The sequence below is a fragment of the Scyliorhinus canicula genome, chromosome 10 (assembly GCF_902713615.1).
Source record: "Scyliorhinus canicula chromosome 10, sScyCan1.1, whole genome shotgun sequence".
Taxonomy (NCBI): Eukaryota; Metazoa; Chordata; class Chondrichthyes; order Carcharhiniformes; family Scyliorhinidae; genus Scyliorhinus; species Scyliorhinus canicula.
Window position 1 is genome coordinate 82785709 of NC_052155.1, and position 21911 is coordinate 82807619.

Here is a 21911-nt window from a genome sequence, read left to right on the forward strand (position 1 = left end):
TTAAAAAAAAATTGTTCATGAGATGTTCTTCCCTAACCGCCCTTGAGGAAATGGTGGTTAGTTGCCTTCTTGAACCGCTACAGTCCATTTGGTGCAGATATTCACAGCACTGTCTGGAAGGAGTTCCAGGATTCTGACCCATCAACAGTTGAAGAGCTGCAATATGCTTCCAAGCCAGAGTGACGTGTGGTTTGGAGGGGAACTTCCAGGCACTAGTGCTCCCATGTGCCTGTTATCCTTGTAATTCTGAATGGTAGCAGCCACAGGATTGGCAAGTGCTGTTGAAGCAGCCTTGGCAAGTTGTTGCGAGCTCCTGAAGGTGGTAATGCAGCCATTGTGCTTTGGTGGTGAAGGAAGTATATATTCAAGGCGGTAGATGGGATGCCAATCAGCTGGGCCATTTTGTCCTGGATGGTGTCAAGCTTCTTGAGCTTTCTTGGAACTGCAGTCATCCAGGAAAGTGAGGAGTATTCTTTCACACTCCTGACTTGTGCCTTGTAGATGGTGAACAGGCTTTGGGGAGTCAGGGGGTTACCACCACAGAATTTCCAGCCTCTTACCTGCTGGTGCAGTTCCGTTTCTGTTAATGGCAATCTACAGGATGTTTCCAGTGGGAGATTTAACAATGGTAGAGCCATGGAAAGTCAAGTAGAGATGGTTACTTCTCTCTTGTTGGAGATGATCATTGCCTGTCACTTGTGTGATGCAAATGTTACTGGCCACTAATCAGCCCAAGCCTAAATTTTGTCCAGGTCTTGCACACACGTGTATCGACCACTTCACTACCTGATGAATTGCGAACAGAACATCAGCAAACAATTTCACTACGACCTTTGGATGGAGAGAAGGTAATTGATGAATCAGCAGGATATGATCGGGCCTAGTAAATTATCCTAAATGATTCCTGTAGCAATGCCTTGGGGCGGAGGTGATTGGCCTCCAACAACACAGCCACCTTCTTTTGTGCTAAATATGACCCCAAACACAAAAGCTTTCCCCGATTTCCGAAGACCTAAATTTTGCTAGGGCCCTTTAGTGCCACGTGGTCAAATGCTGCCTTGATGTCAAGGACAGTCACTCTCACCTCACCTATGAACAGATATATACATGTATAATTCACCAATAAATATACTGATAACTAATAAGTGCTCACAATGGCATTAAAAATTTATATTTACAACTCAATTTGTTAAAGTACAAAAGAGATACATTGATCTAACTAAAACGAATACACATAAATGCATTAATATGCTGTAGTACTCTCTCCTTTCCCAGCCTGGTGTCCAGCTACCGCTGCAACAGGTCCACAGCAGACACCATCTCCATGGCCCTGCACTCTACCCTGAAACACCTAGATAACAAAGACACCCATGTCAGACTCCTATTTATCGACTACAGCTCAGCCTTCAACACCATCATTCCTACGAAACTCATCTCCAAACTCTGTGGCCTTGGCCTCGGCTCCTCCCTCGGCGACTGGATCCTGAACTTTCTAACTCACAGGCCACAATCAGTGAAGATAGGCAACAATACCTCCTCCACGATCATCCTCAACACCGGTGCCCCACAAGGCTGTGTCCTCAGATCCCTACTATACTCCTTATACACCTATGACTGTGTGGCCAAATTCCCCATCAACTCGATTTTCAAATTTACTGATGACACCACCGTAGTGGGTCGGATTTCAAACAATGACGAGACAGAGTACAGGAATGAGATAGAGAATCTGGTGAACTGGTGCAACAACAATAATCTCTCCCTCAATGTCAACAAAACGAAGGAGATTGTCATCGACTTCAGGAAGCATAGTGGAGAACATGCCCCTGTCGACATCAATGGGAACGAAGTAGAAAGGGTCAAGAGCTTCAGGTTTTTAGGTGTACAGATCACCAACAGCCTGTCCTGGTCCCCCTATGCCGACACTTTAAGAAAGCCCACCAACGACTACTTTCTCAGAAGACTAAGGAAATTTGGCATGTCAGCTACGACCCTCACCAACTTCTACAGATGCACCATAGAAAGCATTCTTTCTGGTTGTATCACAGCTTGGTATGGAGCCTGCTCTGCCCAAGACCGCAGGAAACTACTAAAGGTTGTGAATGTAGCCCAGTCCATCACGCAAACCAGCCTCCCATCCATTGACTCTATCTATAATTCCCGCTGCCTCAGAAAGGCAGCCAGCAAAATTAAGGACCCCACGCACACCGGACATACTCTCTTCCACCTTCTTCCGTCAGGAAAAGGATACCAAAGTTTGAGGTCACGTACCAACCGACTCAAGAATAGCTTCTTCTCTACTGCCATCAGACTTTTGAATGGACTTACCTCGTATTAAGTTGATCTTTTCTCTACACCTTGCGATAACTAACATTATATTCTGCAGTCTCTCCTTCCTTCCCTATGTACGGTATGCATTGTTTGTACAGCATGCAAGAAACAATACTTTTCATTGTATACTAATACATGTGACAATAATAAATCAAATCAAAGCAGCTGTAAGACTGGATTTCTGCATCTCATGTCCTTTGCTACTGGCTCACTGCCTCGGAGTAATAGTAGTTTTGGACTCTTTCATCTAGGTGAAGCCATGATCATACCCAGATAACAGGTTGGAATTTTTTTTTTTTTTAAAGTTGTTTGTAAAGAATCAGATAGTTTTTGTAAAGAGCACTGACCAGTTAAGAGATTAAATAGTTTATAAATCTCAACATTGGCCTATCTATATTCATCTTTCATTGAAAATAATTGTTCCAAGTTTTCATTTATTTTTCTGAATGTCTCTCAATTTATGACACAATGCATTTGCGTTTACAGCTGTACAGAAATTAATTTGACAATTAGACAACAAGTATATTAATGTCACCTTGTACCCTTGTTAACTGTCTTCGTTGGTAGTATCTATAACATCACCCATCTGCACCTCCATCACTGAGTCTGGTCCAGCAGAATTCAGCCAGCTGGGTCAATGGTGGTGCTACCAAGTCACTCTTTCTGATGGACATTGAAGTTCCCCACCCACGTTACTGCCTCCAAAGTTTCTTCCAATTGGTGTTTAGCATGAAAGTGTGCTGACTCATCAGCTGAGGGAAGGTGGAAAATGGCATGGTAAAATGGCCAATGGCCTGAATCTTAGGCCCGATACAGAATTGGACATTTTAAATTAAGAACTGGACACATTAAATTAAAGCCATAGTCAGAACAGCAAACAGGCCTGGTGATAAGTCAAACAGCCAAACTCAAATACACTGGGCAGAGACAGGCAGCCAGGGCAAGTCTGGCCTGTCCTGTAAATAGTACATGGGAGATAAATCGGCCCCATTCAAATGTATCGATTGCCGTGGATTGCTCAGATGAAGCCAGACTTTCTTGCAGCCTTACATTATATAGGATCCAGTTACATGCAGACAATGCAAAAGAGGATGGACCCCTGGTGGGTATTCAAATCTTGAGAAAACTATATTTGGGAGGATAACTGTTTTATTGTGTTTGAGAATAAATTTGGGTTGAATTGTGAACTTATGTTTGTCCTTTGTTCATCTTGCAAATTAATGCTCCTGGGATTTAATAACAAACTGGTACGGTGTCTGAATATTTACACAACAGTGGTAAGAGCAGGTGGCTTCCATGCCCATATTTGGCCTGAGATATGAGACTTTATCGTTTCTAGAATCATAGAGTCAGAGTAGGGATGGCACATGAGGCAGTAATTTGGCTACTTGTAGAGCATTTCAGTAAGTCCCATTCCCCTGTTCTATGCCTGTAACCCTGTAGGTTTGTCTCAAGTGCCATTCCAATTTCCCTTTGAAACCGTCGATGGTTTCTGCTTCCACCAACCTCATAGGCAGTGTGTTCCAAATCATTACCACTGTTGTGTAAAAATGTTCTTCCTCACAATCCTAATGCATAAATGCTGAGAACAGGACATGCCCTTGGAATGGTAATGATGATATTTAAGAAAATGGATAAAAGGTTTAATTCTGTGAATATTGTAATGTCAAGGTATTGTGTTACCAGTCCCCGGGGACAGATCTACTAATTCTGGCATGAGTCGCCAGTTGTTAGTGAGGAGAGTCAAGTGAGCTGTCAGAGCTTTTGTCATGTCCAAATTCGATGCCTGATTGATGCTGGGTGGCCCATTATTCTTTAGCACTTTGATACAATGGATTAGCTTGCTAGGCCACTTCAGAGGGCCATTAGTCAACCACATTGGTGAAACTGGAATTATGTAGGCCAGACCAGGAAAGGATGGCAGGTTTCCTTCGCGAAGGCCTTTTATGACAAACTGACAGTTCTGAATTCACCATCAGAGATGATTACAATCCTGTTAACATTTTAAAGCAGGAATCCGAATACCTAGCAACCAACCAACATAACTATGCCGCAAACTTTATCGTACATCAAAAATAATTAAAGTAAGCACTATTAACTTAACACTACAGTTCACATGATGTGGAGGTGCCGGTATTGGTTTGGGGTGAGCAAATTACCTGCAAAGACTCGCTTTCAAACTATCATCTTGCATCATTGGCTTGATCTATATATGATTAGGAACACAGAACAGTACAGCACAGAACAGGCCCTTCGGCCCTCAATGTTGTGCCGAGCCACGATCACCCTACTCAAACTCACGTATCCACCCTATACCCGTAACCCAACAACCCCCCCTTAACCTTACTTTTATTAGGACACTACGGGCAATTTAGCATGGCCAATCCACCTAACCCGCACATCTTTGGACTGTGGGAGGAAACCGGAGCACCCGGAGGAAACCCACGCACACAGGGGGAGGACGTGCAGACTCCACACAGACAGTGACCCAGCCGGGAATCGAACCTGGGACCCTGGAGCTGTGAAGCATTTATGCTAACCACCATGCTACCCTGCTGGTGGTACCCACCTCTTCACTCACCTGATGAAGGAGCTGCACTCCGAAAGCTACTGACTCCAAACAAACCTGTTGGACTTTAACCTGGTGTTGTAAGACTATAGTTTACAACTGTGTATATTATGAACTCAGTTTAACTTTTTATTGCCATCAATCTGGGAGTTTCTTGGGACCAACCCAAAAGGTATGCTGCTGCACTCCGGAATTTATTTAATTCTCCTTGGTATTTCAGGAAGATCCTTCCATTAGTTTTTAGTAAATGATCCTCCAACTTTCTTTAAAGACCTCACAATGATTTCAGCTCCTTGTTCTGGCTTTGCTCATAATTTTTTCGGCCAGTCTGCTCCCACAGCTTTTGTAAAACTCTTTCTAAGCTAACTATTCAAGCTGATTACTTTCTGATACAATACTTTGTGAGGACCACTGCTGAATTCTTCCATTAGCTACAAACTAGAGAAAACGTTCTTCACAAAACTCAACTCAACTGTCTGCTTCAGTAAACAAACACACAGATAAATTAAACAAAGGAACCTTCAAACCTAGGCGTCATCCTGAATCACCATGCTATGGCAATGTGGCATACTTTGAGATGATTCAAATAGTAATACAAACAAAATATTTTATCTTCAACACGTGATTCTGCAACCCATATGAATAATGTATATTGCTATTGAGGTGTTATCACTCTTTCTCCGGACTCCCTGGCTCCATTACAAGTTTAGAGTTGAGTCATTCATTATTCAGGTTATTCATGATCAATCCTGACCTTGTAAAATAAGCACAGGCTATCTTCTAAGTGCAGTAAATCCAGCATTGTTTGAGTCACATTTATATAGCAGAGCTTTTTTTAACCAGTTCGGCAACCAGATGTCCCCATTTTCTACAGTTAAAACTTTATCTGAAAACTGTAAGTTATAGCCTAAACCGTATGAATCATGAACCATTTTGTCAGATATGAATTGGCAGTGTAAATGGCAAAAATGCCATTGTCACAATTGTAACCTTGAAATGCAGATGAATGCACGGTAGTCAGTATTTATTTTATTTTCTTGTGAGCAATTGCTTCATCTTACAATAAATTTTTGGAATTATATCAAGAGTGCCCCCAAACTGGGGGCGCAATTCAATTTTTAAAATTCTGTGTCCGACTTCGGGCACTTTGCCATTTTTTGGGCTTCAGCAAGGAACTCCCATCGAGGCCGCACTTTAGTCATTTCCAGCAGTGCAGAATACTGCACGCGGATCAGGGCACCAATTTCAAAGGCAGCCCAAATCTTTTGACCCTGCAGCCTCCAGGCCCAACCCCCCATTTCACTCAACGTACCTCTTTAAAGTTCCCAAGCCCCCCTCACCCTAATTCTTATGGGCAAGGTCACCCCTTACCTTACCTCTTATGAGTAAGGACCCCCAGGCACTCACCCTGGCACCAGGTGCCAGGCTGGCAGTGCCATGGTGCCCAAGTGCCAGCACAAGTGCCAGGATGCCATCTTGCCCTGTTCCCGACCACGCGGGGATCTTCAATGGCCTGAGGACCATCCTCGGTCCTGTTACGACTGATCCATGTTTGCGTGGAGCAGTACTAAATGGCACCTTGGCGAAGTCTCGCTGGCACAGTCGGTGAATCCCGAGCTCCGGGTGAATCCGGCGAACACCATCTTGCTGGCACATAGCCTGTTGCCTCTCCTCCTCCCGACCCTCCCAGTCACCACCAATTGTGTTCACCAAAATTCCCTTTCGCCAAACCCTTGCAAGATGAGCCAGAGCAAAAGAGATCAGCAGCAAAAACCAGGAAGTGCGGGCGTGATTCTCCGCTCCCCACGCTGGGTGGGAGAATCGCGGGAGGGCCGGGCGAATCACGACACGCCACCCTGGCACCTCCGCGATTCTCCCACCCCACCCCCCAAAATGGCTTGTCACGTTTTGCGACACGCCGCTCGGAGAATCGCCGCTCGCCGTTTCTCACGGCGACCGGCGATTCTCCGGCCTGGATGGGCCGAGCGGCCTGACGAACCCGACCGGTTCACGCCGGCGTCAACCACACCTGGTCGCTGCCGGCGTGAACATCGCGCGACCGGTAAGTGTGGGGTGGAGGGAGGATCGAGCACCACGGGCGTGCTCATGAGATATCTGACCCGCGATCGGTGCCCACCGGTCGTCGGGCCGGCGTCTGTAAACGATGCACTCTTTTCCCTCCGCCGCCCCGCAAGATCAAGCCTCCATGTCTTGCGGGGCAGCGGAGGAGAAGACGGCAACCGTGCATGCGCGGCTGATGTCACTTCGGCGCCGCCGGCCGCGTCATTCCCGGCACGCCGCTTTGACGCAAGCGTTAAGGCCGGCCACTCGGGATTCACGCGCCGCCACTCCCAGTAGGGGGCGAGGAGCAGCCTCTGACGCCGGACTGAAACACTGAAACACTCCGGGTTTCACTCCGGCGTCAGCTGTTTCTCTCCATTTCGGAGAATCGCACCCAGGATCTTTGAGTTGCAGGGTCGCAGAGCCAAGTTCAAAGTTGAGAGACAGGTGACAATGGGGAGAAAGGTCACGGCAATAGGGGAGCGCAACGGGTCAGGAAGCGGGATGGGTCACTCAAAATGGTGGCATCGGACAGAGGGACCCTGCCGCCGACAATGTCGCAAGCCGCTATATCACTGATATTGAAGCGGGGTAAAGACCCGGAGGCGTGCGGGTCCTACAGGCCAATCTCCCTGATTAATGTTGACGCCAAGCTCCTGGCAAAGGTACTGGCGGTTAGAATGGAGGACTGCGTACCGGAGGTGATTGGGGAGGACCAAACTGGGTTCGTGAAAGGTAGGCAGCTGGTGGCCAACCTGAGAAGATTACTTAATGTGATAATGATGCCCCCGACGGGCAGGGAGGTGGAGGTAGTGGTGGCAATAGACGCCGAGAAGGCCTTTGACCGGGTGGAGTGGGACTATCTATGGGAGGTGCTCGGACGGTTTGGGTTCGGGGAGGGATTGGATCAAATTATTATATCAGGCCCTGAAGGCCAGCGTCAGGACTAACAGAGAAGTGTCGGAGTACTTTAGGTTGTACCAAGGGACCAGACAGGGCTGCCCGCTCTCCCCGCTGCTGTTTGCGCTGGCCATAGAGCCGCTGGCGATTGCGCTGAGAGCCGCAGAGGGATGGAAGGGGATGATGAGGGGCGGGGTAGAACATAGGGTCTCTCTTTACGCAGACGACCTGCTCGTGTACGTGTCGGACCCAGTGACCGGGATGGGAAGTATACTGGGAATGTTGAGGAAGTTCGGCCAGTTTTCAGGATACAAATTAAATACGGCCAAGAGTGAAATGTTTGTGGTACAGGCAAGGGGCCAGGAGAACAGGTTGAGAGGGCTACCGTTTAGGCTGGTTGAGGAAAATTTCCGGTATTTGGGAATCCAGGTGGCACGAGACTGGGGCAGGCTGCACAAGTTAAATTTGGCCAGGGTGGTGGAGCAAATGAAGGGAGAGTTTCGGAGATGGGATGCACACCCGCTGTCGCTGGCAGGGAGGGTGCAGACTGTAAAGATGACAATCCTCCCTAGATTTCTGTTTGTTTTTCAGTGCATCCCAATCTTTGTTCCACAGTCCTTCTTCAAAAGAGTTAACAGGATGATCATGAGCTTTGTCTGGGCGGGAAAATCCCCGCGGGTGAAGAAGGCGATGTTGGAGAGGAACCGCAGCGAGGGAGGGCTAGCTTTGCCGAGTCTGATTAATTATTACTGGGCGGCCAACATCGCTATGATAAGGAAGTGGATGGTGGGTACGGGGTCTATCTGGGAGCGGGTGGAGGCGGCTTCGTGCAGGGGCTCCAGCTTGGCAGCCCTGTCACGGCTCCTCTACCGCTGCCGCCGGCCAAGTACTCCACCAGCCCGGTAGTGGTGGCGACCCTGTGGATATGGGGGCAGTGGAGGAGGCATGTAGGGGAGACGGGGGCGTCGGTTTGGGCGCCAATCTGCGACAACCATCGGTTTGCCCCCAGGAGTATGGATGGGGGATTTCGAGTATGGCGGCGGGCGGGGTGGGAAGGGTGGGCGATATGTTCCTGGAAGGGAGCTTTGCGAGTTTGAGGAGCTTGGAGGAGAAATTTGGGCTGGTAAGGGGAAATGATTTTAGGTACCTACAGTTGCGGGACTTTGTTCGTAGACAGGTCCCATCTTTCCCACGCCTCCCGCCAATGGGGATCCTAGACAGAATAGTCTCTGGGGGGAAGAAGGGGAGGGTAGAGTCTCTGGTATTTATAAGGTGCTCATGAGGGAGGAAGGGTCCCAGACGGAGGAACTGAAACTTAAATGGGAGGAGGAGCTAGGCAGGGAAATGGAGGACGGGCAGTGGGCAGAGGCCCTGAGTAGGGTAAATTCGACCGCGACATGTGCCAGGCTCGGGCTGATTCAATTTAAGGTCGTTCACCGGGCCCATATGACGATGGCTCAGATGAGCAAATTCTTTGTGATAGAGGACAAATGCGCTAGGTGCGTGGGAGGACCAGCGAACCATGTTGACATGTTTTGGGCATGCCCTAAACTGAGGGGGTACTGGGAGGGATTTGCGGACGTCATGTCCCGAGTGCTAAAAACAAGGGTGGGGATGGGTCCGGGGTGGCAATTTTTGGGGTTTCGGAAGACCCGGGAGTCCAGGGGAAGAAAGAGGCCGATGTTTTGGCCTTTGCTTCCCTGATAGCCCGGCGACGAATACTATTGGCGTGGAGGGACTCAAAGCCCCCGAAGACTGAGTTGTGGCTTGCGGACATGTCGAGTTTCCTGGGTATGGAAAAAATTAAGTTCGCCTTGAGGGGATCTGTACAGGGGTTCGCCCGGAGGTGGCAACCATTTATTAACTTCTTTGCGGGAGAGTGAGCATCAGCAGGGGGGGGTGGGGGGGGGGGGGGGGGGGGGGGGGTAGAGTAGAGTAGAGTAGGAGGGATAAAATGGCGGGTAGTACCGGTGGGAGAGCAGCGGGCTTGTGCAGTATGTTACGATTGGAGTATTGAAAGTACATGGATGTTTGCACATTTTTGCCTTTTTTGCTTTCTTTCTGTTGATGTCTGTAACTGTTTACAAAGCCAAAAACTACCTCAATAAAATTGTTTATTAAAAAAATAAAAAAAAAATAAAAAAATGGTGGCATCGGGTGACGGGACCCTAAATGACATTGAAACAAAACTGCTGATGCTAATTGCAAATATCAACTCTATTAACTGACAGGCCTAAAATGAGGGAACTAAAAACAGGGACTTGCATACATCTATGTATATGCGTGTTCCTAAACATATGCCATGCCCTGCTTTGTAAGTTAGAGTAATTTCCAAAGCTGATATACAACTCTATTTCTTCATTAACATTTATTTATTTATTTATTTATTTATTTAAAATAAATTTGGAATACCCAATTAATTTTTCCCAATCAAGGGACAATTTAGCGTGGCCAATCCACCTACCCCGCACATCTTTGGGTTGTGGGGGTGAAACCCACGCAAACACGGGGAGAATGTGCAAACTCCACACGGACAGTGACCCAGAGCCGGACTCGAACCTAGGACCTCGGTGCCGTGAGGCAGCAATGCTAACCACTGTGCCACCGTGCTGCTCCCTTCATTAACATTTAAGATGAAAAGTCTATGGGTACAGTACAGATTCCACGGAAAAGGACTGGACACATCCCTTTAATCAAGAATATTTCCTTCATCGTAACTCTAACTCCTACCTCCCATATGTCCATCTATGTTAGAAGATTATCTCCAATTCTGTGTACTTCCACTTTTGAACATCCAGATACATTCTGCTGACCCACCATGTTGAGGACCATTTAAAAAAATTTAAATACATTATTCAGTCATGACCTACCCTTCACAAATCTGTTCCTTTTAAACATTAAAGCATTTTAAACATTCCACCTTGTCATGAATGTCTTACATTTCACATCTGAAGAGAATGACCTCCATTTTAAATCACAGTTGCTGAAATAAGATTAAACTAAATACAGAAGCTACTTTAAATTCGTAACCTTTACTAAGTCCTTTTTGACTCAATTGTCAGGTCATCTTCAGTGTGTCAGGTTGCTAACATTTTCAGAGATGGAGATTATTTCTGCATTTTGAAAGATATAGGAACATTTCAGTTTCAGACCCTCGTACTGTCGCTTTCACACTAACATTTACAGAATAGCTGGCCTTAAACATGCAAGTGCTCACAAATAATTGTTCCAAATTCTGACCTTAACATTGAATGTTATTTCCTCCATGACGTACACTCGTTCAGGGAATGCTTTTGCCACCTCCTCCACACTGCTGAAGTATTGTACAGGCTCTTTGATATCTCGGTCCTGTTCCAACAGTTTAAATTGTCCTGTAAGGGGTAATAAACAGAACCACAATTCAACAAACGGCTCACCAGTAGAGCCTATCTTTAAATTCCCAGTGTATTTTCTTACCTGGTTGCATTCTAAACCACTAGGCCATCTGAAAAATGAAGACCGCATGTTCTTCCAAGAGATCGGAAGGGTATAATAATAATAATCTTTATTATTGTCACAAGTAGGCGTACATTAACTCCACAATGAAGTTACTGTGAAAATCCCTGTGAACAGGCATGTCTAGAGCCAGAGTTGTAAAAACAACAGGTTCTGAACCAGTGAATCATACATACAAAAAAAGGCAGTGTTTATTTGTAAATGACCAAGAAAATGTAATGGAAATTAGAAAACATATCTATCCTTGGGCCTCGAATACCACGAACCAGGAGCAGGGGACTTAATTTTAGAAGAGTTAATTGTAAAGAAAATGGAGGAATATAATCAGGTTGATGAGGAGAGGGTGTTACACAGCATGTAGACTACCTTGAAAAAGATATACTATTGAGCAGAACATACCTACAATCAGAAATCTCAACCAAATGAGGATAACCCTAAATTAATTAAATTATAGAGAAGGAAATTATCCTGAGATACTGAAGCATTGCATGTCCATAAGTAGCAAGGCCCCGCCAACTTTCAGGCTCGGACTGATAGGTGATAAGTAACATTCATACAACACGAGAATTCATTTTTTAAAAAAATATTTTATTGAAAATTTTTCATAACCAACACTATATCAACATCAAAAAGTCCAGAAAAAAATTACACAGTACAATATCACAAAAAATACACACAACCGATCATACAAATGCCACCCAAAGGCAGACAAAAATAACCTACCTCAATAATAATAACTACCTCCCCCTTTATTAACAGGTGATAGGGACTAACTCTTTAAAGTAGGAAATTGATGTCTGCCACCTCAAGAGAACCCCTCCACCGACCCCCTATCAGTGTACTTGACCTTTTCCAGATTTAAAAATTCCACGAGGTCACCCAACCAGGCCGAGGCTCTGGGCGGAGAAGATCTCCATCCCAGCAGAACCTTCCTCTGAGCTATCAACGAGGCAAAGCTAAGAACAGCTGCCTTCACCCCTGTCTGCGGCCCCAGTGAACGCGACACCCCAAAAATGGCCACCAACTGAGAAGGCTCCGGATCAATGTTAAAAATCATTGACATGGTGCTAAAGAAAGAGACGCAAAAGCTTACCATCCTTGGACATGACCAGTACATGTGGGTGTGGTTAGCGGGCCTGTGAAAACAGCACTCACACTTGTCCTCCACTCCACTGAAGAACCCATTCACCCTAGCCTGAGTTAGTTGAGCCCTATGTAACACCTTGAGTTGAATCAGGCTGAGCCATGCACAGGAGGAAGTGGAGTTTACCCTCCGAAGGGCCTCACACCACACATCCTCATCCAAAATAGGTCCCCGCTCCCACTCCCACTTGCCTCTCATCTGGTCAGACTTCGCCAGCAATAGGATCCTCCCCAGCAGGGAGGGTTGAGGCGTGAGGCACTAAGGGAAACGTAGGACAAGCCTTCTGGACAAAATTGCGTAATTCAAATAGCAGAATAGTGTGCCCGACAATTGAAATTTCACCAAAAGCTCCTTCAAACTGGCAAACCGCCCCTCTGAACAGATCCCCAAAATACTCAAAAGCCATGTCTTAAACCTTGCATCCAAACATGACGGCACCAACAAATGGTTGCCGCAGGTTGGAGCCAACAATGACATGGTGCTCAGTTGGTAATGCTGCCTAAACTGCTTCCACATCCTTAGAGATTACCACCAGGTTCAAGGAATATCTTTCTGGGGAGAACAGAAGTGAGGCCCGTTACCGAAGCCTGTAAACTGGAGCCCCTACACGAACTCGCCTCCATCTGCCCCCAAATGGAATCGGACTCTCCCAACCACCCGAGCACCCGTAAGCCGGGTACAGCACCCCGAACCAAACTCCTTTCCAATACAGAATGGTCTTAACCTCATTAAAGGCTGCCCGCTTCCTCGCCAGCTGAGCCTTCACATCCTGGTAATCCTCACACGGTTTCCTTCCCACTTCGAGTCACTGTGTTCTTTCACCTACTTCAGGACCCTCCCCTTCTCCCTAAAGCTGTGAAATTGAATAATGATCGCTCAAAGTATCTTATTTGACCGAGGCTTCTGTCAAAGTGTCTGATGGGCCTGTCCAGCTTCGGAGAGGACGCAAGACCATCCTCACCATCACCTTCCCAAACATCTGCAATAGATATTCCGTGGGATTCGGGCCCTCCACCCTATCTGGCAACCCGACGACTCTAAGGTTCTGCCTCCTTGACCGATTTTTGAGATCATTGACTGTAGCCTTCAATTTCTTTTTCTCATCAGTCACCACCGCCATTTCGGCTTCCAAAGATGCAAACTGCTCACCGTGCCTTGTCACCATTTTCTCCACACCCTCTAGCACCTTGCCATGCTTCCTTACTGCTTCGGTAGTCTTATCAAGTTTCACCCGGACGGGGCCCAGTGCTTCTTCACTCGATTTTCATAGACACTCTGACACCAACATCCATTGCTTTTCAAAATGTTTGTCAAACACCTTTGTGAGCACACCAGAGAGCATGTCCGCTATTATCGGGGCGACAACGAGAGAATTAATGATCGTCCCCTGACATGTAATAGCATTACTATCGTTGAAGCCCTCACTCCCAACATCCTGGCGGTTAGCATTGACCAGAAACTATAGAAATACCAAGGCTACAAAGAGCAGATCAAAGGCTGGGAATTATGAGGTGAATAACTCACCCCCTAAGAACATACGAACTAGCAGTAGACGTAGGCTGCTTCGGCACTCAATATCATGGCTAATTGACCTGTAACCTAAACTCGACATTCCTGCCCACCCTGAATAACCTTTCACCCTCTTGCTCACCAAGAATCTATCTACTTCCGCCTTAACAATATTCAAAGACATTGCTTCTACTGCCTTTAGAGGAAGAGGGTTCCAAAGACTGGCGAACCTCAAAAATAAATTTGTTCTCATCTCTCTCTTAAATTTTCTCATAAAAACAACCTGCACATTCCAGCTATGGTCTCGTAAATCATCTTTTGTGATTCAGGCACTAGGTCACGAAGATCCTTCTCTATCCAAAAGCTCTGTCGTCTCTCACCATTTAGATGGGCAGCACGGTAGCATTGTGGATAGCACAAATGCTTCACAGCTCCAGGGTCCCAGGTTCAATTCCGGCTTGAGTCACTGTCTGTGCGGAGTCTGCACATCCTCTCCGTGTGTGCGTGGGTTTCCTCCGGGTGCTCCAGTTTCCTCCCACAGTCCAAAGATGTGCAGGTTAGGTGGATTGGCCATGATAAATTTGCCCATAGTGTCCAAAATTGCCCTTAGTGTTAGGGTGGGGTTCCTGGGTTATGGGGATAGGGTGGAGGTGTTGACCTTGGGTAGGGTGCTCTTTCCAAGAGCCGGTGCAGACTCGATGGGCCGAATGGCCTCCTTCTACACTGTAAATTCTATGATAAGATGACATGCTTCTTTTATTTTTCCTGCCATGGTGGACAATTTCACATTTGCCCACATTATACTCTGATCTCTGCCCACTCACTTATCTCTTGCATCCTCTTCACGACTTACTTTCCTACCTACCTCTGTGTTATCAGCAAATTTAGCAACCATAGCTTCAGTCCCTTCATCAAAGTCATTTACATCAATTGCAAACAGTTGAGGCCTCAGCACTGATCCCTGTCTCACACCATTCATTACATCTTACCAACCAGAAAATGACCACATATGCCTGTTCTGTTTCTTGTAAACTAGCCAACTTCTATCCATGCCAATGTTACCCCCTAAACATGAGCTTTATTTTCTGGAATATCCTTTTGATATTGCAGAATTATCCCTTTGTCAAATGTCTTCTGGAAATCTAAGTACAGTACATCCACCGGTTTCCCTTTAACCACAGCATGTTACTTCCTCAAAGAACTTCAATTGGTTAAACAGGATTTCGCTCTCACAAACCACGCTGACTCTGCCTAACTACCGTGCATTTTCCACATGTCCTCCTGTGCGGTCTTTAATAACAGCTTTTAACATTTTCCCATGACACATATTACTCTAATTGGCCTGTAGTTTCCTGTTTCTGTCTCCCTCCCTTTTAGAATAAAGGAATTACTTTTACTATTTTCCAATCTAATAGAACCTTCCCTGAATCTAGGGAATTTTGGAAAATTAAAAGCAATGCATCAACTATGTCACTAGCCACTTTGTTTAAAACCCTGGGAGGAAACCCATTAGGACCCGGGGACTTGCCAGCCCAAAACTCCAACAATTTGCTCAGTACCACTTGCCTCTGACCGTAATTTTGCCAAGTTCCTTCCCCCTTCAATTTCCTGATTACAGCTAATTCTGGGATGTTAATTGTATCCACTGCAGTGAAGACCAATGCAAATTACCTGTTCAATTCATATGCTATCTCCTCATTTTCCATTATTAATTCCTCAGACTCACTTTCTATAGGACCAATGCTCTTTTTGTTAACTATTCAACTTTATAATATCTATAGAATCTCCTGTCAATTTTTATGTGTCTCGCTAGCTTTTTCTTGTACTCTAACTTTCCCTTCTTCTAAAATTTTATTAACTTTTATTAATTTTTAAAAATATTGTGACCAATCATCCAGTCTGCATCCATCTTTGCACAATTATGTGCTTTTTCTTTAAGTTTGACACTGTCTTTAACTGTTTTAGTTAACCAGAGATAGTGGGTTCTACCCTTGGAATTCTTCTTTCTTGTTGGAATGTATCAATTCTGTGTATTCTGAAATATCCCTTTAAATATCTGCCACTGCATCACTATTGAATATCCCTTAACCTAATTTGCCAGTTCACTCTGGCTCGCTTTGCTTTCATGCTCTCATAACTGCCCTTGTTTAATTTTCAAAACTAGTCTTGGACCCACTCTTCTCTTCCTCAAACTGAATGCAAAATTCAGTCATATTATGATTGCTGGTACCTCGGGGCACCTTCATCATGAGGCCATTAATTAATCCTATTTTATTGCACAATACCAGGCCTAGTATAGCCTAATCTCTGCATGGCTGGCTCCACGAAGCCCATCTATTATCCACAAGGCTCAAGTCAGGGGTGTGATGTAATACTCTCCACTTGCCTGGATGAATGTAGTTCCAACTACCAGCACCCCATCTTAAACATTCACCCCCTTCACCACCAAGAGTTCCAATGGACTGGAGGGTAGCTAATGTAACCCCACTTTTTAAAAAAGTAGGGAGAGAGAAAACAGAGAATTATAAACTGATTAGCCTGACATCGGTGGTGGGGAAAATGTTGGTCAATTATTAAGGATGAAATAACTGGAGTATTTGGAAAGCAGGGACAGGATCAGTCCAAGTATGCATGGATTCACTAAAGGGAAATCATGCTCGACAAATCTTCTGGAATTTTTTGAGAATGTGACCAGTAGAATGGACAAGAGTGAACCAGTGGATATTGTGTATCTGGCCTTTTAAAAAGGCTTTTGACAAGGTTCCACTCAAATATATTAGTGAGCAAAATTAAAGCTTGCGATATTGAGGGTAATGTATTGACGTGGATAGAGAACTGGTTGGCAGACAGGAAGCAGAGAGTGGGAATAAACGGGTCCTTTTCAGAGTGGCAGGCAGTGACTAGAAGGTACCTCGGGGTTCAGTGCTGAGACTCCATCTGTTCACAATATACATTAATGATTTGGACAAAGGAATTGAAAGCAATATCTCCATATTTGCAGATGACACTAAGCTGGGTGGCAGAGTGTGCTGTGAGGAGGATGCAGAGGCTGTAGGGTGACTTGGAACAGGATGGCCGAGTGGGCAAATACAATGAAATATGGATAAATGTGACGTTATCCACTTTGGTGGTAAAAACAGGAAGGCAGATTATCATCTGAATGGTGGCAGTTTAGGAAAAGGAGAAGCGCAACGAGACCTGGGTGTCAGGGTGGAACAGTCGCTGAAGATTGGCATGCAGTACAGCAGGTGAGGAAAGCTAATGGCTTACTGGCCTTCATAGCGAGAGGATTCGAGTATAGGAGTAGGGATGCCTTGTTGCAGTTATACAGGACCTTCGTGTGGCCACACCTTGAACAGTGTGTGCAGTTTTGGTTTCCTAGTTTGAGGAAGGACATCCTTGCTATTGAGGGTGTCCAGCAAAGGTTTACCAGACTAATTTCTGGGATGGCAGGACTGACATATGAAGAAAGACTGGATCAACTGGACTTGTACTCACTGGAGTTTAGAAGAACGAGAGGGGATCTCATAGAAACATATAAAATCCTGATGCGACTGGACAGGGAAGAATGTTCCCAATGTTGGGGACGTCCAGAACTAGGAGCCACAGCCTAAGAATAAGGGGTACGCCATTCAGGACTGAGATGAAGAAGAACTTCTTCACTCAAGAGAATTGTGAACTTGTGGAATTCTCTCCCACAGAAAGCTGTTGGGGCCAGTTCGTTGAATATATTCAAGAGGGAGCTGGATGTGGCCCTTGCGACTAAAGGGATCAAGGGGTTATGGAGAGAAAGCAGTAGTGGGGTGCTGAATTTGCACGGTCAGCCATGATCATATTGAATGGTGGTGCAGGATCAAAGGGCCAAATGGCTGACATCTACACCTATTTTCTATGTTTCTATGTAAGCTCCTTTAACAGCATCTTCCAAAAACGCATTCTCGGCCAGCTAGAAGGACAAGGGCTCAGGCTCATAGGAACAACACTATCTGCAAGCTCCCATACAATGTACACACCATCCGGACTTGAAACTATATTACCACTCTTTCACTACCACGGGATTAACATCTTGGAACTCCCATCCCTGCAACACTCTGGGTGTACCTACACCACATGGACTACAGCAGTTCAAGGCGGGCTAATCACAACCTGTGGAAGTGAAATTAGGGAGGAGCAACAATGATGGCCGTGCCAGTGGCATCCACATTCCCTGAATTTATCTTTTTTTTTTAAAAAGTAAAAGGAAACATTTGGGTAGATTTCAACTTGATCTATAGACTACACAATTCTCATGTCCACTGAAAATTAATGGAAATGAAAAGCAGGAAATTTCTATAATTTGCAGAGAAGCTACAAATCAAGTTTTAAGCCAGGATAACTAGTTGAAAATCTACAACATTATCTCTACAAATCCTCCAGGAAGGGTTTCACCGGGCTCAATATGAACCTTTCAGAAACATGTTAAAAGGTTATTGTCCAGGTGTGTAAAGAGCCCAAGGTAAAAACATGGCAGCGCTTCTGGTACTTGGGCACTTGCAACAGGCTTGAAAATAAAATTGCTAATTTCCTAAAAGAGTTCTAAACAAAAAACATATATAGATTGCATTAATCCCACAGAACTATGTGGTAATAAGCAAAAATGAGAAACACTGAATTATGAGGGTGCCACTTGAAAGGTACCATTAGAAACACCTTCTGGAACATGGTCATGTACCCATCTTCAAGAAGGATGCAAAACAGGCCCAGAGACCAATATCTGGTCAGTCTTATTTCAACCTGTGTACAATGACTGAATCAATTATTAGAAACAATCTTTGGAGGTCCATCTGTATAATAGGCACCTGGTAACAGACATTGGATTCCAAAGATGAAAATACTACCTGGCCAACTTTCTTGACTTTATTTTTGAAGAATTAATCAATGATGACGATGAAAAATTCAATGCATTTAACAAAATTCCAGATGAAAGGTTAAGTGCCTGAGGGGACATGGGGAAAATCTTGAAAATAAAAGAGAAATTGGTATCTGTTAGTGAAATGTTGCTGGGGGTGGAGAGCCTGAGGAATTGGAGGAGGCTAATAGGGTTTCTAATTTAGTGATTTAAATAAGAGCAAGGAAGACTAGACCATATGGCGTCTCGAGCCTGTTCCCCATTCAAAATCACAGCTGCTCTGAGAGGAATAATTCTGCATCTTACCTACCTCAGATTACCTATCAGCCCCTTGCTTATCAAGAATCTATCTGCCTCTGCCTTACAAATATTCAGCTTCCGCCACCTTTTCAGAAAGAGAGTTCCAAAGATACACAACCCTCAGAAAAAATGTCACCGCATCAGAGTTTTAAATTAGTGTTCATTTATTTTGAAACAGTAACTCGGAGTTCTAGATTATCCCGCAAAAGGAAACATCCTCTCCACATCCATCCTGTCAAGAAGCCTTAGGATCTCATATGTTTCAATCAAATCGCTCTTGCTCTTCCAAACTCCAGTGGATGCAAGCCTCTGCACCCACTTCTATTCAGATAATATGCTTCTCTTTTATTATTCCTGTCAAAATGGACAATTTCACATTTTCGCACATGAAACTCAAAAAATTCAATCCAATCTAGTCCATGATCAGAACATTGTTGGTTGCCTCCAAGCTATTCTACAAGTCACTGAAAATATTTTCATTTCTCCAAAGATAGCCTCTCATAACAAATATAGTAGCAACTCTCACTTGACCTTTGGTTCTATCCTTAGGCTTGCATTTAATAATATTCTTGACGTTACAATTTCTTTTGATATTTAAGTACGAGATCTGAAGGAGGATGTTGAATGCAAAGTTGAATTAGCAGCAACAGGGATAGGATTGGATAATGAGTAAAATGTATTAATGAGAGGTTACAGTCTACAGAAACCTAAAGAATTCCTTAATTTGAGGAGCTGTGTTCACTGTTTTACATGACAAACCAGATAGTGATCGAGAGCTGACTTTCATTATGGATGGAGGTTTGTTGGGAGTTTCATGATGGTAACTTGTTTAAAATGACTCAAAAACCTTGTTTGTAATTTCATTGTGACTAGTGTTAAAAAGTAAGGTTAAGGGGGGGTTGTTGGGTTACGGGTATATGGTGGATATGGGGGTTTGAGTAGGGTGATCATTGCTCGGCACAACATCGAGGGCCGAAGGGCCTGTTCTGTGCTGTACTGTTCTATAATCTATAAATGGTTTAAAAGATCCGAATAAAATTGTGCATGCACTGAGGTGCCTTGAACAGGAAGCTGCTTCATCTGCTTTTAACAAATCTCAAATTGCATTAATGCAGCAAGTAATCTCTAAAAGGCCAATCTCTTGCACAGAGACTCGAGGACTTTGTACAAAAAGATACATGCTGAGAAAGACATTGATACATAACCTGGCAAAACTCAATACCAGCAAGGTTCTGAGACGATCAATCTCAAATGGCCTTGTGATAACATTTGAGAAGTACAATCGCTTTCTGAGAATATTCTAATGCTTTCTAATTAGTTTTATATACATTAATCACTTACTGGTTTAAAGGACCTTGAGCCTGCATTGAGCCCATTAATAATCAATTTCGCTGTCGCCACTCATTCTGGCCCATTCCACAACAAGACAAAATCAAACTGTAATGATTCATATATGTGGAGGCATTTTGTTTCAATATGTGGTATTCATTAAGGGTGCACCATCTAACTTAAGTTTTGGCAATCTTTAGACGAAGGATTGTTGATCCTAACAAAATTCAATATACGTTTTGGAAAAATGTTTTTATTACATATGCCTTTCAATGCACCCCACTGGTCTCCAGCTAATTATCCTACTGCAACCTTAATTTTGTGTTCTTAATAATCTTCTGGGTAAATGTGCACTTCAATTTCAGGACATTTAGCAGTTTTATGAAAATACCTGATGCTCGGATTTTATTTCAACACCTCTTGCCCCACATTCATATTCATTTAAGCAGAAGTTTCCTCCAATAAAATATTAGGGAGCGGAAAGCCACCATCCTTGGTTCTTGGCCTAAACCAACACTATGCCCGCTTTCCTGGCCTGAGGCTCAACAAGACTGTTCATAATCCCATTATCCGGTTTGACCCCCAACCTGAGCTATTAATCAAACATCCTCTGCATCACCAAGACCACCTACTTTCACCTCTGCAACAATGCATGTTTACAGTCCTGCTTCAGCTCATCTGCTGCTGAAACTCTCATCCATGTTTTCATTACCTCCAGACTTAATTATTCCAAATAAAGCAAAATACTGCAGCTGCTGAAAATCAGATTTAAAAATGTGTACCATGATGTGAGCATTGCTTTGTCCATCTTTAATAGTCTTCAAAAAGGTGGTGAGTCATTTTCTTGAATACAACTTTCTTAAATTTGTAAATTAATTCACAGGATGTGGGCATCACTGGCTGGGCCAGCATTTCTTGCCTTGAAAAGGTGGTCTGAGCTGCCTTTTTGAAAGCTGCAGTGTAGATACACCCACAGCGCTGTTAGGAAGGGAGTTCCAGGATTTTGACCCAGTGACAGTGAAGAAACTGTTATATTTCCAAGTCAGGATCGTGTGTGGCTTGGAGGGGAACTTACCAGTGGTGGTGTTCCAATTTGTCTGTTGCCCTGACTCCTCTAGATGGTAGTGGTTGTAGGTTTGGAAGATGGGGTCTCAGGAGCCTTGGTGAGTTCCTGCAGGGCATCTTATAGATCAGGGGTGGGCAAACTACGGCCCGCGGGCCGCATGCGGCCCGACAAAGGTTTTTATGCGGCCCGCCAATGAGGTGCCCGGAATCATAACCAGCATTTTTGAAAAGCCGCCGGGGAAAAGCCGCTGAAGTAAATGCGCTTATTCAATAAACGCATTTACTTCAGCGGCTTTTCCCCGGCGGCTTTTCAAAAATGCCGG

At 44.8% G+C, this 21911-nt stretch overlaps 1 protein-coding gene across 5 annotated transcripts in view; it reads right to left on the reverse strand.

Moving 5' to 3' along the window:
* Window positions 1–21911, reverse strand: part of garem (GRB2 associated, regulator of MAPK1) — a 111300-nt gene that overhangs the window by 40613 nt on the left and 48776 nt on the right. For 4 of the 5 annotated variants that reach the window (XM_038809244.1, XM_038809243.1, XM_038809242.1 and 1 more), the window contains one exon: window positions 11099–11229. In XM_038809244.1, coding sequence (XP_038665172.1) covers window positions 11099–11229 — 131 coding nt within the window. Of the gene's footprint in view, window positions 1–11098; window positions 11230–11314; window positions 11817–21911 lie in introns of those variants that run through there. The other variant, XM_038809246.1, reaches the window with a different exon arrangement.